Source organism: Meriones unguiculatus, chromosome 17 (assembly GCF_030254825.1).
Source record: "Meriones unguiculatus strain TT.TT164.6M chromosome 17, Bangor_MerUng_6.1, whole genome shotgun sequence".
Classification (NCBI taxonomy): Eukaryota; Metazoa; Chordata; class Mammalia; order Rodentia; family Muridae; genus Meriones; species Meriones unguiculatus.
The window spans coordinates 37236267-37248634 of NC_083364.1; the positions used below are offsets into that span (position 1 = coordinate 37236267).

Below are 12368 nucleotides of genomic sequence, written 5' to 3' on the forward strand. Positions count from 1 at the left end.
GTAAGTCGAAGACGGTTGAGGACGTGGGAAGGAAATCAGGCTTGTGAGCCTTAGGGAGGGTGGCGGTTCCCGCCTCGGACTCCTCGCGTGGCTGAAGCAAGTTTGTCACCACCGCTGGGGACCCGAGAGCAGGTCCACGTGGAGCTCTAGGCTCCACTTTCTTGTCCTCTGAGAGCACTGTATACTCACTCACCTGGTGTCATTACATTGCCAGGACCCACTTTTCACAGACCTGCTGGGCATCTAAGGAGCCTGAAAAGTGGGGGCCTCACGACCCCAATTTCCGTTTCTCCAAAAGCCAAAGCGATGCTCCAGGGCGTGGGCCCCCGCGACAAAAGTTGCACAGGGCTCCATGAGCTCAGCCGGGGGTGCTCCCCCGGGGGACCCAGGCCGCCCCCGCCCTCTTCCTGCCCTCTCCCCGCCCCCCCCCCCGGGCCCCCTCGTGGGGCCAGTGATGTCAACCGAGGAGGAGCCGCCCGCCCCGCGACCCGCCCGGGCTGATTGGCGTGCGGCGGCGCCCGGGCCGCCTCCGCCCTCCCCCGCGGTCCACACAAGTTTTGCGGCCGGGGAGCGCGCTCGCACCCCGCTCCGCTCGCCGCCGCCGCCGCCCTCGGCCCGGCGCCCGGCATGTGAGCGCGGGCGGCCGCCGCCACCATGGCCTCGCCGCGCGCCCCGCGGTGGCCACCGCCGCCGCTGCTGCTGCCGCCGCTGCTGCTGCTGCTGCTGCTGCCGCCGCCCGCCGCCCCCGGGACGCGGGGCCCCCTCCCCTCCCGGGCCCACCGCGCGCTCCTCCCGGCCGCGGGGCCGCCTCCGTCGCCCGGCCCCGGACACGCGGCCCCCGGGCCGGGCTTGGCCACACGGAGGTCCGGACGTTCCGGCCGGGTCCCCCGAGGCGCCGGTGAGTGAGAGCCTCCAGCTTGGGGCAGGGGGCGTGGGCGCCCCCGGGGCCGCCCCACCCCGCGGGAGGAACCCTGAGGGTGGCCCCGGAGGGGAAGACGCTGTCCCTAGCCCCTGGGAATATAAAGTGTACCCGTGGGTTCCAGCCCCAAGCTTTGGAAGAAAACTCTCTCATGGGGTAGCCCACACCCTTCTTCCTTTTGCAAAAAAAAAAAAAAAAAAAAAAAAGACCCTCAGAGCGCCTCTTCCTCCTCGTGGGGTGTTAACTTCTGGCTGCTGTCCCTCAGTTTCGGCTCCCCCCACCCACCCCATCCCGAGCGATTGGAGAACCGGTCGTCCTGGGTCCAGAGCTTGACTTTCCAGTCTAAGTAAATAACGGATTTAGGAGTTTGAACGGCTCCTTAGAGCACTTGGGATGTCGTCAAGGACAAAGGGTGCACTTTAAAACAAAACGAGCTACCTTAGACAGCTTTAAGAGCAGGGGTGCTCTGCGTGGGGTGGGGGGCTGCGAGGCTGAACCCTTCAAGACACTCGCTGATTCTGCACTGTCCTGGAGCCCTTTGCTCCCCAGCCCCCCTGCTCGGCAGGCACTGCCTGTCCTGGTCACAGAATGGGAACCCAGCTCCTGTCTCTGCCGCCTTTGTTTCTGGTTCCTTTTTTTTTTTTTTTTTTTTTTTCTGGTGGAAGAAAATGCCACGGCCTGGGTGGGATTCTAACGTAATATGACCTTCCCCTTAGTTCTTGTCTTTGGATCTCAGTTTCCCCATCTGCGAAATGGAAGGGCCCCGTTCCTCCTGGCTTCCTAATGATGTGACAAAAATGAAAGTAAAAATACTAGAAAATGCTGTGCGCACACTAGCTGATGTTAACCTTCTGTCTTCCTGTGAGAGGTACAGGGCACACGCTGGGCTCTGTTGTCACACTGCCGGGACTGGCAAGCTTTTGTGCAGTCTTCACTGCTCTTGTCTTGCATGTTACACAAACTTTCTTCCAGGTTGCTCATCCTCAGAACATAGAGGTATTTCCTAGAATTGAATAAGAAACCTTTTTCCACCCTGGTAAAACCCCCAGTGCAAGTTCATCAGTACTCTTGCCTTCAAAGACTGCTTTGACCTTGTGAACTTCTGAGTCACTGGCCCACAACAGGGAAACTGAGGACCCTTGCGCAGAGGGAGAGGAAAGCAGCCCTGGAGGTCCTTACAGATGCATGCTTAACTTTCCTAACCTTGTTTATGGGGTTCCAGAGAAAAGAACTAAGGACTTAGAAGACGTTTTCGGACTTTCCTACTGTACAAAGGTGACGGGGGATTCTGGTAGGGCATTTTGTGGAATGTTCTGGCCACACTGGTATGTAAGGAACTGATAACTCGGGGGGCCACCCACGAGCCCAAGGCAGGTGTCACCGGCTCCTACTCAATCTGAGGGCTCCGTCTTGTGAGGGAGGGATGCTGACCTGTGAGATCCAGCTTGAGGCTGGCATAGGACTCTTCAGTCTCCCCAGCTCACATGGAGGCAACTGTAGCAAAGGGACTATGTCTTAACTGAGTTAGGGAGAACAAGGTAAGAATTGGGGCCTTAAGCGAGCCATGCTTTCGTCATGGCCATCGTCTCGGCCCTGGAGCCTTCTCTGTTTCGTTCATTTTGGGTTGAACAGGACAGGGATTTCAGGATAGGGAGGAAGTAGACTAATGTAAAACTTTCTCTTGAGGAGGTCTCCTGATCTCCTGGTGTGTCCAGCAGATCATTGTCCTCACAGCGCATGCCCTTCTGTTGCCCTGAGGCCCAGTCCAGGACAGGGAGGTCTGAAAGGTAGGATTAGACGAGGTGACATCTATGGCGTGCCGAAAGCTGCTCCAAGCTACCGGTGTGGCTGAAGATGCACGCATCGCCTCTCTTCGGTTTCCGTTAATGCCTCCAGCGGTGTCACTTGGGAGGAAAAGGAAACACAACCAACAAACTGACACAGCACAACAGCAATTAGTGACTTCAAGGAGCCAGCGTTTCATAACAACCTCTTAAGATTCTCCTGGCCCAATTTGATTGGCCATCACACGCTGCTCGGTAAGACGATTAAGCTTCACGTCTGCAGAAACCCTGTTGTCCTTTGCAGACCTCCAGCCACCCTGGCACCGGGACAGATGGTCACCCGTGCTCTGAGTCCACATTTTTGTGTTTAGGGAGGTGGGTATTCCAGCTGGTAATGAGCCTTGAGTCGTACAAAGAATGCCCTTAATCTGATAGTTGGGGAACCTGCCCTGAGCTGCTTTTTCTGGGGGTGCTGGTGGCCCGTGCCTGGCCATCGTGGTCTGGGCTTCCAAATATCCCCTCTACCCCATGAGTAGCAGGGACTAGAGTTTGTTTTTTGTTTTTTTTTGTTTTGTTTTGTTTTTTTTTAGTGCTTCCCCAGAGGGCCATTCTAGCCCTTCTCTTCCCACAGAGTTCAAGGTTTTCACTGCTGGGTAGCTGTGTTTGCATTCCATTTGTGGGCTGTTTGCCTTCGTTAGACTGTCCTCTAACGAGAGCAGCCCCTGTTTGTATAGCCATTGTTTGGCTTTGTGGCCCACCTGTCACCCTGTTCCGCCGTGTTTGTTGCTTGAGCCATCAGCGAAAAGAAGCTGAGGGCTAGAGATTTCCTCTCTCTGTCTGCTGGCCTAGGGTCCTCGAGCCACAGCCCTGAGCCGAGTGCTAAGGTTTAACTTTTCGGTCCACAGACCATGCTTTCATTGTCGGATCTGTGAATGGTGGAAGGGGCAGGGAGGTGGGAAGGAGGCGGGACCAATAATGAGGATCTGCACAGAAAGCAAGAACTTTCTCACCCAAAGAGGAAATGATGCTGAGAAGTTAGGCAGACAGTCCAGGGAATAAAAATCTTAGAAAAACGTGGTTCCCTGAAGGAAGAGAGCTCTGAGCCCAGCCCCTTCTTGACACAGCTGTTAATTGGCTGTTCCTAAATTGCTCTTTGTGGCCCAACTTTGCTGTGGTGTAGCTTGGCTGCCACAGGCCCGTTGCAAGGTGCTCTAAAGGCTGGCTGGGGAAGGAGTCAGCCCTCTCAGAGAGGGGAGAGTGGCTTCCCCCCAGGCATGTGACCCTACCAGCTGAGAGGAGGCTCTAAGCATCCAGACGCCTGCTTCTTTAATGACAGAGGTTGCCACAAGCAGAGATAGGGACGTGGTGTTTGGGGGATGTTGCGAAGCCACATCCTTTTAACCTTGCCTCTCTCCTGGTGCGTGCAGATGCTGAGCTGGTGTTTTCTGCTTGCCAGCTGACTTGTGTGGACCAGGGGAGACTTCACTGTGCCCATGCCAGCTGGTCAGTTACTGTCTCCTAGACTCAAGAGCAAGGGCAGGGGCCTCTGGCCTCTCGGTGATCTCTCTCTGTTTTCCATTGGCGCTGGCCAGCTGTCTGAGTGCTCTTACTCAGAGTTGGGAAGGAAGAGGCAGCAGATGGCAGTTGCCATGTTCTTAGCTACTTGCCATCTTCTTCAGCATCTCCCCTCCGCCCAGGCATCTTCTCTGTGTGAGCAGGATGCTTGAGCTGCAGTCAGTACCTTTCTTTGAAGACTCCTGTGGAGGCGACAGGAAGGAGACTGTGATCCCTCTTAGGACTTTGAGCACTTATGTGTGGTCAGTGCATTTATGCTTCTTAACACATTTTCACCGTCCAGTCCTGCAAGGGGTTTTGTTTCCCCTTTACTCTCCCTGTGTGGGAAATGAAGCCTAGCAAGGTTGGGCCACTGCGAAAGGAAGGAGGCTGGATTTCAGGCGGTGTCAGCTAAATTCATTAGCCCATCTCACCAGGTTACGAGGCCTCTGTTTCTCATCTGTGGGATGCGACAACCTTGTTATAGATCTTCGGGGCTCTCTCCGGCTCACCATTCTTTCTCTTGCCGTTGCGTGAGGTTGGGGGTCATGATCAGAACAAGGCGGCCATCAAGATGCTGACAGGAGAGATTTTTTTCTTCAAAACTAATTTTTAAATTATTTGTTTTTACTATTTAAAGGCGTGTGTGTGTGTGTGTGTGTGTGTGTGTGTGTGTGTGTGAATGTGAGTGCAGGTGCTTGTGGAGGCCAGGGGCATCAGATCCTCTGGATCTGGAGTCACAGGTGGTTGTGGGCTGCCCAATGTGGGCTCTGGGAACAGAACCTGAAAGACCATTGTATACTCTGAACCCCTGTGCTATCTGTACCTCAGCCCCAAGAGGGCAGCTTTTAAGATTATTTTTAGGGGGGAGGTTGTCTATGAAAGGCTTTAAGTATATACATGTACATAATGGTATTTTATATTGTTATTGTGATGTATGACATGTATGTGTGTGTGCCAGGTTACAGATGCCTGGAGTAGCTGCATTCATTATCAACCAAACCGAAATGGCGTGTTGGCTGTCTGTGGGCTCTTGGCTGGGAACATGGGACAGTGACTAATGCTGTGTGGCATTTGTCACTTGCTATCAGTACCTGTTCTCTTAAGTGGGAAAGCATTCAGAAGTTGTCAGATCACTTTCATTTTAATATCTGTTCTTTCTCTGGCCACCTGCTTTTCATTTCCCCGGAGACATAAGCAAAGAGATTCCTGTCCGGTTTTTCCTCTTGTGCTTTTGTAAGACTATGACAGGTGTCTCCCCGATCCTAAAAATAATCTTAAGATCTGCCCTCTCAGGGCTGGGGATATGGATCAGTGGCTCGAAGTGCATACTACTCTTTCAGAAGACCTGAGTTCAGTTCCCAGAACCTCACTGGGCAGTGCACAACCACCTGTAACTTCAGCAACACGGGATCTAAAGCTTTCGGCCTCAACAGTCACCCATATTTATGTGCAACACACACACACACAAAACAACAACATAAATTTTTTTTTTGGCCAGGTGCCACTTCCAGCACTCAGGGAGGAAGAGGCAGTTGGATCTCTGTGAGTTCAAAGCTAGCCTGGTCTACAGAGTGAGTCCAGGAGAGCCAAGGCTACACAGAAAGACCTTATCTTGAAAAACAAAAACAACAACAAAAATTCTTTTTGTTTAAATCTCTCCTCTACGTATTGTCAGGATTTTGATTGCCAGCTCTTCTAATCATGGTTCCTAATCTTGTGAAAAGGCAAGAGCAAGCAACCCACGTCTTATTCGGTTGGTTTATACATCAAAAAACCATGTATTGATGTACTGACGCCTTGCTGTGTGTGGAGAGCTGTGGCAGGTGACACGGAGGCACATCTCCAGTGCACCCCACCACCACCACCACCAGGAATTGTCTTGCCGGAGCCCAACCGTTAAAGATGTGAAACGTGGAGCGACAAGTTAGCAATGGTTCATAACCTAAGAAAGGTCCAACCAAAGAAATGATTCGGGTAGAGCAAGCTACCCGAAATGGAGGCTGCAGAGGGCCGGAGGGCCAGGGAGACCTCATGAGGAAGCAGGGAGTAGACTTAGCTTCGGAGGGCTCACTAGGATGTGGCCATGTGCAAAGGCTTTGGCAATCACCAGAACCTCACGTGTTGAAAAGCTCATGACTTTTTTTTTCCTTTTGTTTATATATTTTGGGTTCATTTTTAGTTGTTGTACAAAATGTTGGGTTTAACTGTGACATTTTCATACATGTATGTTATGCATTGCTTGTGTCCCACTGGTCCCCTTTTCTACCCTCGGCTCGTTTTCCCATCTATTTTCATGCCTCCCCACTGTGTCTCTGTGTGTGTGTGTGTGTGTGTGTGTGTACACATGTACATAGATACATATACATGTAAGAAAAAAATACACAGTGCTTATCTTTGTCTTTCTGAGTCTGCCTTATTTCGCTCTATATGATCTCCAGTTCCATGCATTTCTCTGGCATTGTTTCATTGTTTGTAGCTGAATAAACCTGAATTGTAGATAGACAGCACACATACTTTATCTGCTCATTTGTTGATAGCTGTCTAAGCTGGTTCCATATTAGCTCTAGACTTTTAGTTCTGCATAGAGGTAATCAAGAGCCAAGGCCAGAGGAGACTTGGGGTCATGAATTGAGACTGAGAATAGCTGGTCATTTAACACAGCCTGGAAAGGGGACTAGGGCCCATTACGGAGGGTCTTGGAGTCCCCTCCCCCATCCGTATGGTCCTAGAGGGGACAGCAGTGCCTTTTGTGTATCCATGCTTGTTTGCGCCTGGTGTGGGAGGCCTTGTGGATGAACCCCTGGCAGGCCTGCCTCACACCCGCCCACAAGGTCTTGTGGATTTGTGGAAGGCTCACAAGCATATGACATCCGTGAGTTTGGAGGAAAAAAGCCAAAAAGGGGGCACAGGCTGGGTTGGGGGCTGTGGGAGTTGGAGGGCGAGAGAGACAAAGCAAGGCCTTTTAGGAGACTACAGGAGGGCCTGAGGCAGCCAGCCAAGGAGATGCTGTGGGTGGGGCCGGGAGAGGAGTAGCATTGCCTTCTTGTTAAGCTCCAGCTGCTGCTTTTCTTTGTAAAGGCCCCTAGCAGGTTCCAGCGGAAGAATTCTGCGGTCCTTTGATAGTACTTGCCTGACCTAGAGAGAAGCCAGGTCAGGTTCAGCCTGGAGGGGCAGTTGTTGAAGCCACATGGGAAGAGGAAACTGGCTCTGCCTGGGTGGAGAGCATCCAGTCTGGACAAGAGGAAGAGGCAGTGGCCTAGGCGCCGGCTAGGGCGAGGAGGCACGGCGGGAGACGGGGTGGTTCGGAAGCTGGCTGTGGTTGTAGGAACACATGAACGCAGTAACCAGTTTAGCTATGCAACCTGGTAACTGTCGGTCTCCTTGTGAGAGTAAGCTAGTGTGTGTCCTTCCCCCCTGCTGGGTCCAGGTTAATGGGAGCAGCAGCGGGACTGGCCTCAACAAATGACCCTGAGGAAACTGCCGCTCCGTTTGGTTTGAGCTGTTCAGTGGGGACTGGGCAGAGTGCAGAGTCAAGCCTGTATGCGCAATAGTGAGCGACGATGGCATCCTGGTGGCAAGAGGGGGTCCGTGAAGCGGCGAAAGGAAATCAGAGAGATCCAGCGTTCCTCGACTCTCCCCTCCAAACTGCCATGCCTTCCCACTTCTTCCCACATCAGTAACAGACAGCAGCAAGCCTGCTTAACCCGGAAGCGTGGCCGTCAGTGTCCACTTGTCTCATTCCTTTGCCTTCCACGTGCCCTTGGGGAGCAATCATTCAGGTTGCTTCTGCTTCCAGAATGCACCAGGAGTCTGCCCTCTGTGTCTCACTTGTTCTTTTCTATTCACCTCATCCATTCTTTCCCACTAACGTTTGCCCCGGAAAGCCACGGTGATCTTCTTAAGGCGTGATTCAGGTCACCCAATTCTTACCTTAAAACCTCTCATAGTTCTGTAGGCGAATACTGCCTCCTTTGTAGGCCCTGGCTCTGATCCGGCTTGCTTCGCACGGCAGACAGTGCTTTCTCTTGCTTCATTGTTTTCGAGGCAGGGCTCCACTCTGTAGCCCAGCCTGGCCTCGAACTTGGGATCCTGCGTCATAGCCTCCCAAGCACTGGGATCACAGATGAGCACTACCATAAGTCTGTGTGTGTCTTGGAGGCTTGACCCAAGGTGACCCCTGCCTCTATCTCCTATCACAAATTCCCTAAGGCAGGACCAAGCTCACCTGCCTCAGGACTGGAAGGAAGGCAGGTTGGCTGTGGGGAGTAGATCCTGAAGAGCCGGGAAAACTGGAAGAAGGCCGAGTTTCCTTCTGAGTGCCCCAGAGGGACTGTACCACATGTGGCAGGGCGATGGCTACCAGATCCCTTAGGTGTCTGAAAGACGGTCTCTTAAGTCTACAGAGCCTGCCAAAACCAGGCACATTCTTTCTACTTGAACTTAGTAGCAGTGTCTTACCCGTTCTATTGTGTAGAGTTTTTGGGGGAAAGCATACTGGTGAGATAGCATGGTAGGTGGGCAAAACCCTCTTTTTCTCCCTCCCGGAGCTGTTGGGGTTAAGGGTCAGGTTGGTGAGAGAGGCTGTGGTCTTGCTCAGGAATCCTCCCCCTTTGCATGAGGAGGGTGCTGGGCAGCAGGAGGTGAAGAATTGGCTTTGGTGAGCTGACATGTCTCTCCTCAATGTTTCTGGTAAAGTTGGGAGGTAAAGGCCAAGGAGGAAAATGGGTAGAGACTGGGCTCGGGCTCTCCAGAGCATCCTGCTTCCATCCTTGGAAGCATCCAGGTTCCAGGATGGGCTGGAAAGCACACAAGAGAGTGTGCTAGGCTGTCACCTGGAGGGGTCACCCTTGAACATTGTCACCTTTAAGCAGCATTGAAAGCCGCTGTTTTTCCACCCTGGAAGTTAGGATGGGATAGACTAAATTTGGGGAATGGGTTTCATTTTTAGAGCCTCTGGGGCCACTGTGACTTTTGCTGTTGATACTGGGTAAGACTTGGGGGGGGGGAGTGGCTAGAGCCCGGCTGCCTTTACTGGCATAGACCCCAGCTGGGGTTCAGACCCTGTCACTGCCCCTTGCAGCTGTGGGATTTTGTAGGTTTCAGCCCCTTGGTACCATTGTTTTCTCATCTGTTAAGTGGGCTACTAAGGAGCTCTTTCCAGAGGTTCCATCTACCCTGAAAAGCCCCCAGCCCTGGGCCCAGCAGGAACAGCACTATCCTGTAAATACTACCAAATGCTTCTACTGCTGAAACCTGGGCCTGTTTACATTTGGCACTGTCTTGATTCGGTTTCTGCTGTTTTGGGTCAAAACCAAATTGGGGGAAGAAGGAGTCTATTTCATCTTAGAGCTCATGGTCCATCACTGAGGGAACTGGGAGCAGGAACCGAAACAGAGGCTATGGAGGGGCGCTGCTTGCCGGTTTGCTTTTCTGGCCTTGCTCAGCCTGCTTTCTTACATAACCCAGAAATTCCTCCTTATGAGTGTCACTGCCCGCAGGTAAGCTTGGCACCTCAAACGGCAATCAAGAAAATGCCCCCACAGACTTCTGCAGGCTGATGGAGTCAGTTCTTTTGAAAGTTCCCTTTCCAAACATGTCTAGGTTTATGTCAGGTGGATAAAAATACACCCAGCACAGACACCCGTGTTGCTAACGCCCCGCCACGCACACACTTGTCTTCCGGCTGTCCTGTCAGGCAGGGTGCCAGTTCTAAAAGCAAGAGGCTCAAGTCCGCATTCTAGAGGCCCCTGCTACCCAGCCTTCCTCCACTCCGGAGCCCTGCCATCCTTGTTCATCTCTTCCCTAGAGCTCTTCATCCTTAGCCTAGGACAGTGAAAAGAGCCAGATCTAGAGCGAGAAAAGCTCAGTGCGGCCACCCTTGCCTGTGACCTTCTGAGACTAGATGAGCCCATAGGAGGCGCTTGGGATGGAGTGAAAACAGTGATGCAAGGTGTGAATACAAGATAATAAACCTCCGAGGAGCAGGTCAGCAGCTCCTCGCATGAGCGTTCTCGAGTCGGAACCTCTGGGGGTTCTTTACGAAAAAAAAAGAAGAGAGAATAAAGGTGTGTTTTATTTTTAGATAGGTGTATGTCTGGGTGGGTCTGAGCCCGTATTGAACATTATCAGACTTTGGAAAATGGCTTGGGCGAGAACAGCACCGCCGGAGTTAAGTGTTATGGCTGTGAGACTTCCTTGAAGGGGCTTTTCAAAGGTGAGGTTTGTGGCTTGTTAGGAATTATTTATAGTAGAGGCTTGCCTTGTGGTCATAGAGTGCTGTTTTCTGTGGCTGCTGGTAGAGAGATGCCAGCCATGGCTGGGGAGCTCTGATGTGGTCAGAGGTCCTTTGTCTTAGCACTCCTACCTCTAGCTGTGTGGCAGGGGGCTCACAGTATCTCGGGGTTCTGTTAAAAACGGGGCCATTCATGTCTCTCCTGCTTCTTAACAGTTCTGACCGTGAAGGCATCCGTAACGCAGTGAGTGATTTTTAGTCTTAATACCGTGAACGAAAGACCATGGGTGGGTCATTTCCTCTGGACTTCTCCACGTCTGTAAGACGGGGATCCCATGACCAGCCCTGTTGATTTCATGATTGTAAGCTTGGGGAAGAAAAAAGCCACATGCACGTGCTTTGGAAACACGTACATGCTGTGTTTGTTTCGAATGCTGGATGCCAGGCTGTTAGACACCAGGCGGGCCTTCATGAAGGTTGACGTGGAAGGATGGGAAGACGGCTGGAGAGGAAGAGGAGAAGAGGATGGCATTCGCAGGCAATGTGTATGGCCTTTTCCAAGCCTCTGCCTCTGTCCTCTCACCTGTGTCTGGTTGTTGTGACCAGTCCCCCTGCTCTCTTCCTCCAAGAGATATGATGCCCTTCACAGCTCCCCTGGCCTTGTGAGCCACAGCCTCTTGAATGCCGCCAGATAGTAAGAATGTGATCAAGTAGGTGAACATTGTCTCACAGAGCAAACATGGAGTCCTGAGGGAGAACTTTATTTCTGGGCACAGGTGGTGTTGTCTCCTGAAGGGCCCACGGGCACGGAGAGGTGGTTAGTTTCTGAACTGGTTCTGAGAGACAACCAGGTTTTGCCAGAAGGAGGGAGGGAAGGGAAGAGGACAGGGCAGGCCGGTCTACCATCCTCTAGGACAGAGGCGTGGCTGGGAAACCAGCGTGGTTTTGTCTGCCTTCTCTGAGCAGATGCTTCCTGCAGGAACTTTGCTCCTCTCAGAAGCTCAGTCCTGGTCCTTCAGTGTGCTGCCAGGGGGTCCTGTGTTTAAGCCCACTGGTAGCAGTTACAGATGCAAGGTGGCATCCCAGCCACACTGGACCACTCCATCACTTCTGCTCCCGACCTCTCTAACCTGCTCTTACCACCAACACTTCCTCCCTCCTTGCTGGCAGCCTCTCTTCCACCCAAGTCCCAGCAGAACACGGCTCCTCCGCTGTGGGCTGCATAGAGCAGCAGGAGGTAGCGCCCTCCTTTGTGCTGTATGACCTGTCAGGTCCCTATGTCCTCAGTGAGCTGCCCTTGGAGCCACCCGGGGAGAAGCCTGTTGGTTCTATTTGAAGGGAGTGAACAGCTTTTAAAGAAACTTCTTAGGAAGCCGTGGGTGGCGGCGTGTGCCAATACTCCCAGCACCTGGCAGGTAAAGCAGGAGGATCTCTGTGAGTTCGAGGCCAGCCTGGTTCACAGAGCAAATCCCAGGACAGCCAGGACTGACACAGAGAAATCCTGTGTCAATAATAATAATAAATTGATTCTTAGCAATTTTTTTTGTTGTTCTCTTTAACTGGCCTCACTCATGCCTGAGCAGGCACCCCACCCACCTACCCACCTAGGGAGAGTCAGTGACCCTTCTCTCCCACTTCTGCCTGAGCCCTGTGCCCACCAGAGTCTGCTCCATCCATTTTCCAGCAGGCATAAACAAACTCTATTTCTATGATGCCCTGGAGGCCAGGGCCACTTCACAGAGGTCTAGGAATAAATTAGCTGCAGAGCTTATAAAAGTTACTCACAGGCCTGTGTAAATGGTGGAAGCCCAGGGCCCAGGTCCAGCTCATGCCTGCAGGCCCAGGCAGTGTCTTCCTGCCCCTTCTTGGCTCTCCA

General features: G+C 52.7%; 1 protein-coding gene across 1 annotated transcript in view; it reads left to right on the forward strand.

The window, feature by feature from the left end:
- Window positions 1-590: 590 nt before the first annotated feature.
- Heg1 (heart development protein with EGF like domains 1) overlaps window positions 591-12368 on the forward strand; it is a 78069-nt gene continuing 66291 nt past the window's right edge. Inside the window, exon 1 of the mRNA XM_021640267.2 lies at window positions 591-898. Within this exon, the coding sequence (XP_021495942.1) occupies window positions 655-898 (244 nt within the window). The 5' untranslated portion in view covers window positions 591-654. The remainder of the gene's footprint in view (window positions 899-12368) is intronic.